Consider the following 6,624-nt stretch of genomic DNA (forward strand, 5'->3'; position numbering starts at 1 on the left):
ATTGGGTTGGAATAAAGGTGTTACATGCATGCCACTTTTTCACATCTTTAATACTTGAGAGTATTATTCCTTTGACCCATTGATTTGCTTTTCTTTCTTTTAATGAATTAACGAGATATAATCCATAATTATTAATTACAAGTGGCTGCTAAAGGAGGCCGAGATGATGACGTGGCAGGCATGGGCTGACGTGGCGCCATTTCCCCTGAACTAAGTACCTTCTCACCGGAACCGGCGCTCCACACGATCACCGTTTCTTCCCCCAAGAATGTAGACGTCAGACGGGATTTGACCCGGCGGTGGAATTAGGCCTGCCATCGAGGGATTCTAGTCCAAGCACGTAAGGCCAGAAGAAGAAGAAGTAGTAGAAGGAGCGGCGGCAGCGGGCAGGGACAGAGCGAAAATGGGGAGAGTATTCCTAGTTGAATTGGGAGGCAGAGCCTACAGATGCAGGTTCTGCAACAGCCCTCTTGCTCTTGCTGACGATGTGCTCTCCAAGGTGCGTGATTTCTTGATTCTCTAGTTGATATGGGGCGAAGAAAAGGGGGAGTTTTTGAGGTTGTTTGGCCATGATCCGATTGATTCCGATGGAGGGTTCGGTGTAAGTTTGCTTCAAACGCAATGGGTTCTTGCGATTTTGTGGAAGTTCTTGAACTAAGTGGAGAGGAGGGGTAGGGGAAATGACTGATGATTTGTCGTGGACCGTTGGTTTCTTTGGGCTGTTGGATTTGTGGGCTGTGCTCCGGTTATTCTATTGCATGATGGGAGTGCTGGAGGTAGTCATCTCTATCTACAAAGTTCCAGACTGCTGAGACTGGCAGGTGAAACTGGGGTACCCTAGGTCCAGTTTCTTTACCAGTTGATTCTATTTTAATCCTGAATCTGGTGGTAAGGTGTTTAGCCGGCCAATGCTGTACTAGATATTGCGCATCAAGAATGAAGATGCTCCATAATTTTAGATACTATTTATGTTCTTCCTGAGAAATTGGTCCTAATTTATCAGTATTCAAGATCTCACTTGTAGTATAGGACCCTTGGTTAAAACCTTGATTTAGGATGAAACTAGGACTTGATTTGCAGCCTAGGAAGTCAAAAAAAGTGGGTCATGGATTATGAGTGTCCGATCCTTACGGACTAACTGGAAAGGTACAACATGTAAATCCAGAAGGAATTGATTTGCAGCCTAGGTAGTTGAAAAAGGTGGGCTGTGAGATCTGGACAATGAAGCATACATTTGAAGATAGAATATAATGATAACAGTATTCACTGTTTAACATTGCGGAGATATTTAAGTGCATGAAATTATTATTCACACAAAAGATGCTCAGGCAAGTTTGTCACATCTCTTTGTGGTGAAAGCCTTAAAAGTAAGAGAACAACGGTAATAATCTTTTGAATTATCATGTGGTTGACAGGAAGATGGCCTGATCATCTGGAGAAATATCTGTTCATATGCTATAGGCGCTTGTATTTGGTTGATGCAGAAGTTTTAGGGGGAACGCTGATGCTGTGTGGGCATTGCTGAATAGAAGGAAATGCCTGCCTCAAACGGTTACCACTCAAGATCCATATTTGTGCATCTAAACAATCTGTTTGCAGAAAGATATTTACGAAAATTAAAATGGCACAACATGCTTTTACGATTTTCTTTCAGTTTGTAGTCCATTCTTGCCATCGTAGAAAGAAGATCCTGCACTGAAAATATGCATGCATTATTCTCTTGAAACCTAAGCTACATGAGATATATAGCCTTACCATTATCTTTTGATGTTCTTATATCTTTGGCTGTCTTCTAATACAAGCATTGACAGGTGAAGAACAAAGACTACACCTGAGAGAAATCCCGTTTTACAATTTTTGTTATATAATTTAGCTTTGGTGTACCTTATCTGTGATTCTCTTCAATATTCTGTCCCTAACTTTGCTCCATTGGTATGTATAGTCCTTCAATTGCCGCCAGGGAAGGGCATTCCTTTTCACCAAAGTGTAAGTTCATTGCAATATTCTGCATTGACTTCATTGTGTCCTGTGATTTTGTTGCTCCTTCATCCTTAAGCAGTGTTTGTGCTCTGTTCATATAACCCCACATACTTTTTTTAGTTTACTAAACAGAAGAAACCAAAAGTACTACTGAGAATTTTTACTATTTTTGGTTCTTTTATCTTTGCAACGTATGTCATGTTTACGGCAGGAGAGGCTTTGACTCAATGATAAAGCTAATTTACAGTGATAATTTTGTAGTTGAAAGGTCAAACTCTTAAGTAGGTGTAGAGTGCTGATTTAAAGACACTAAAGTGACATGGATTAACAAGATGCCCCACTTAGAAAGAGTTTCTAAGACCTTAACATCTCTCATGTCTCACCTTGGGGAATGAACTTGAAGAAACTGTACCTATATTCGTGTGAGGATGGAGAACTTAAAACATGTATGCAAATAGAGGGATGAACAAAGAAAGTGGAGCTGTTGATAAGGCGCCCTTGGACAATGAAGGTTATCTTTCCTCACCCTCTCTTTCTCTAATTAGACTCTTGGATGAACTTAAAGTTGTCACTTCCGACCATTTGGTACCAAATTTCAAGACAGCATCTCTTGCCTACAGCAGTGTGGGATCACATGTGAATATAATAACTCATGAAATATAAAGGCCATTTTAGAAAGACTGCTGTCCGACCTGTGGACAGTGTCACCACTCCATGTTTTAGATGAAAAAGAAGAGTGCCATTATAAACCCTCTAACGTTTAGGGGTGTTTGTTTTTTTCCCTTTTTAAGAGATGATGTATGGAGTTGTGGATATGTGCTATGTGCATGTGGGCATGTATGCATGTCTGAATTTTCTGGACAAGATGACTGTGGGCACTCCCGCAGGTAACGTGAACACTTTCAGCCTTCTTGGTCAGAATCACATTAATGATAACGCCACGAACAAGATTAACTGCATATGTGCATGTTTGTGTGTGTGCACGACGTGTGCACGTGCGCTCTCACACGTCTGTAATGTCTAGAAATATCTCCGTTTGAGCACCGTGAGTTTTCACGAAAATGTTAAACAGAGATTTCTCTTGCTGTTTCGCAAAAATTATTGTGCCCAGTTGACTTGAGAGCTTATTGCTATCTGTGTTGGTATAATTGTCCCTTGGTTCTTGGCTAGTTTCTGTATGACACCTCAAGTTCACTTCTCTGTGTCCCGTGGAAATTCAGGGTGAATGTAACAGTTGGAGGTGAAGAGGAAAGATTGATGCTTACTGGTATGCACACTGTTGAAGATGTTTTCTGTTGCTGCTGTGGGCAAATCCTTGGTTGGAAGTATGTAAGTCCGATATCTTTCTCTTTGATCATCCCCTCAGGAGAATCATATCAAATAAGATGACTCGATTGTTGCCAATCAATATACCCAATAGCTATCGGATGATATTATTGTGGGTGCTTCGTGTGTACATTTGGCATCCTTGCCAGCAGGGTGTCTCGTAGAGGAAAAGCTGTCTCATTTCATCTTTGCCTCCTTCTATTAGCACTGTGTAATCTGGTTTTTTATCAATCTCACAGTTGTTCCTTAAATTTTTCATTTGTTGCTCGTAGTTCTTCAGATAGAACTAAGTGCGATGTAGAACTTCGACAATCAGTCAAAGTATAAAGCTTGTTTGCTTGTCATTCTTAATATTCTGAATGAACTACACCAGCCGACACGTGATTTTGTATTGCGCTATTATTTTTGAAGGGCTTTTTGCAATCTGTTGCAGGTTGCTGCACATGATAAGAGCCAAAAGTACAAGGAAGGGAAATTCGTTCTGGAGAGGTATCTTCCGGTTCAGATTTTCACCGGTTCACATATTTAACTGTGAAATCTTCTAATTTGCGCTCGCCGCCTCTATCTACAGATGGAGGATCATGGAGGAGGTAACGGAGGATTTCAATTTGGAAGCTCACCCCGGTTCGAGCGATGTAGAGAACCCATAGCATGTCGTCGCGTTTCTCATTCAGTAAGTAGTTGAATGCTGCCCAGAACATTGCTCGAGGGCAACTTGAGGCCTCTAGTATTCTGGTTTAGAGACAGGATATTTCCCGAGAATGCAGATACATAGTCGCCATAGTGCTAGCGCCTTTTGCGAGTAAATAAGGTGTGCTTATGGCGCGGATCAAATTAGAATTGGCGATATGAATGGGGTAAAATACGTTTCTAGGAGATTTCTGAAACAGCCGGCATTGTCCAATTGATGCCGATTTACTTCGCGTTCATGAACAGAATAGTTCAGTACAACTTTAGTCATGTCTTATAAGTTGTGCCATTATGTGTATCGTGAGAGATTTTGTGAAATCAGGTATGATTCATGCATACTAACTCGTATACACTTTAACAAGATCAGGGAACTGTTTGACGATGCTAAGGGACGGTGGATTTAGGTCAAGAGTATCAATTTGAGATTTTTCGCGATATAAAATTTAATTTAAAAAGTTACTTGAGATTTTTCGTGATATAAAACTTAATTTAAAAAGTTACCCATTTGAGAAACTTAATTTAAAAAGTTACCAATTTGAGATTTTAGATGGTATTAATCCTTTCATAAATCGGACTTAGTTTTTTTCTGGTCAAATTGATTCTTGCAACAAATCTTCCTTCTTCTTCTTCTAAGCTTCTTCTTCTTTTAAGTATGTGGTAATTTGAGTTTTGAAAGACAAATACTCGAGTACAATCACCTGTTACCCATGAGAGGTGAGTCTCTGCAGATCGTCCTGGATTTACGCTGTTGATTGTTAGCGGTACACGCCACTGATTATTAGCGGTACGACGGTTCTTGGGTCTCTATAGATCATGCCGGATTTACGTCGCTGATTGTTAGCGGTACACGCCGCTGATTGTTAGTGGTACGGCAGTTCTCGAGTCTCCGCCGGGTCACTAAAATAAAAATTATGTGAGGACAAAAAAATTAATTAATTAATTAATTAAAGGGAAAAGGGAGGTGGTCAAAGTCAACGGTAAAGCGCCGTGACACCTCTGCGGCCGACAGATTCGCCCGAGGGGGGGAACCATTAAAACTTCGGATTGTCCTTGGCCACCGCCACGTGGGCAGTGGGCCCCACCCCGACCGCCGGGTTCTTCTAGGTCGGGATAATAAAAGCAAAAGCGGGACGGATAAATTGGATATCGACATCAGGAAAAAAACAGATGATAAAACATAAATAAATAATGACAATAATTGCAATATTTTAAATATATATATATTCCATGATTAGCGGCCACGCTAATGCTAAGCTCTTTTAATTACGAGATTTTCAAGAAAGAGAAGCGAAAGCAAGGAAATGGTTTTTTTATTTTGTTTGGATAACATAAACAGATAAAAAGAGAAATTTGGGACTCATTTGATTCGCGAAAAATCTCGATTTTTCCATATTCGACCAAGTTATTTTCAAGAAATCAACTTTTTTTCCTAAATTTTTCTAGTTATGGCTATGACATTCTAAGTATTTTTTTTTTACTTATGTTGGGGCATTTTTTTTTTTTTTTTGGGTCGAAATAATTAAATTAAAAAAAATGATTGGTTGGAGACCAAAGAGATGGACGGAGGGGACTACTTTTGGAAGCCGTCGCGTCTCGTCCATACGTTGTCCACTTTTAGGGACAAAAGCTTTGGGGCCCACTCCCACCCTCCTTCCCTCCCCTCCCTCTTTTGTCTTTTCTTTGCCTTTCGGCAGTTTTTGTCTCCTTCCCCTTTGCCCCCTCCCCCACCCTTTTCGGCAATTTCTTATTTTCTCTCGACCAAAAAGCTAATAATAAATATATATAATATATATATATTTGGAAATTTGGAATTAGGGAGGATGAAAATGAAAAGAAATGCTTGCATCCGTGCATTCTCCATTATTACATGGAGAGGTGAAGATGGATGGAAAATTAGGTGGAAGTGGGTTAGTAAAAACAATTGCGGATGCATGAGAGTGGATTACTAAAAAAGCGAGTGATTCCCTTAAAAAAAAAAAAAACCCATTATTATGTCTTCAATCTGCCTTGAGTTTTTTTTCCCATTTAGAGAAATTTCAATTTTTCACTTTAGTCCAAATTTGCTTACACATCCAAAAAAAATTCTACAGTTTATTATTCACGATTATTAATTCCATGACATATTCAAGTTTGATGTGTTACCAAAAGTAATTTTTAAATTAATTCTCTTTTGGATTCCTTTTATTTTATTTTAATCACCTCGTTGTGATGTACCAAACAGAGTCAATATGGCCCTTTCATTTTGATTCCTTTTGAATGTTGCTTTTTTACTTGTCTCTTTGATTGAAGACGCAATTTTCGATGAAAATCAATTATCTTGAAGTCGATTTGCTATATCAATTATCTCAAAGTTATATTTTATTTAGAGTCATGCGTGAACTCAAGCGAGAAAATCTAAGACATTTTGAGAAATTAATTGCGTTTTTAGCCCATTGAAAACATAGATTGTGGTCATTGTTCATCGAGTTTGGCCCGATATTTTGAACGATGCCCTCATGAAATTTCCTCATCATGCCAGTATCATAAAACGTTAATAACTTAGTGTTGGTAAATAAGACAAATCAATCAAGATAGATAAGTCGGTTGGTCACTGCCTATCATGTGTTGACAACAATAACGTAAAACATT

At 39.2% G+C, this 6,624-nt stretch overlaps 1 protein-coding gene across 2 annotated transcripts; it reads left to right on the forward strand.

Moving 5' to 3' along the window:
- Nucleotides 1–224: 224 nt before the first annotated feature.
- On the forward strand, nt 225–4,334 carry LOC104440995 (protein yippee-like At5g53940). 2 transcript variants are annotated; one of them, XM_039311610.1, is made up of 5 exons: nt 225–499; nt 1,943–1,986; nt 3,201–3,305; nt 3,740–3,795; nt 3,878–4,334. In XM_039311610.1, the coding sequence occupies exons 1-5, from the start codon at nt 404–406 to the stop codon at nt 3,898–3,900; spliced, it is 324 nt and encodes a 107-aa protein (XP_039167544.1). In that variant the 5' UTR covers nt 225–403; the 3' UTR covers nt 3,901–4,334. The 2 variants fall into 2 exon arrangements, with proteins under 2 accessions (XP_039167544.1, XP_010052288.1); XM_010053986.3 differs by having other exon boundaries at nt 228–499; nt 3,201–3,309.
- Nucleotides 4,335–6,624: the final 2,290 nt, after the last annotated feature.

This window comes from Eucalyptus grandis, chromosome 4, assembly GCF_016545825.1.
Source record: "Eucalyptus grandis isolate ANBG69807.140 chromosome 4, ASM1654582v1, whole genome shotgun sequence".
NCBI lineage: Eukaryota > Viridiplantae > Streptophyta > Magnoliopsida > Myrtales > Myrtaceae > Eucalyptus > Eucalyptus grandis.

What these genes read in the sequence shown, in the direction of transcription:
- LOC104440995 (XM_010053986.3), top strand. Translation starts at nt 404, where the DNA reads ATGGGGAGAGTATTCCTAGTTGAATTGGGAGGCAGAGCCTACAGATGC. An exon ending in AAATCCTTGGTTGGAAGTAT is followed by an intron (nt 3,310 to 3,739) that starts GTAAGTCCGATA and finishes AATCTGTTGCAG; the next exon opens with GTTGCTGCACATGATAAGAG. An exon ending in GGGAAATTCGTTCTGGAGAG is followed by an intron (nt 3,796 to 3,877) that starts GTATCTTCCGGT and finishes CTCTATCTACAG; the next exon opens with ATGGAGGATCATGGAGGAGG.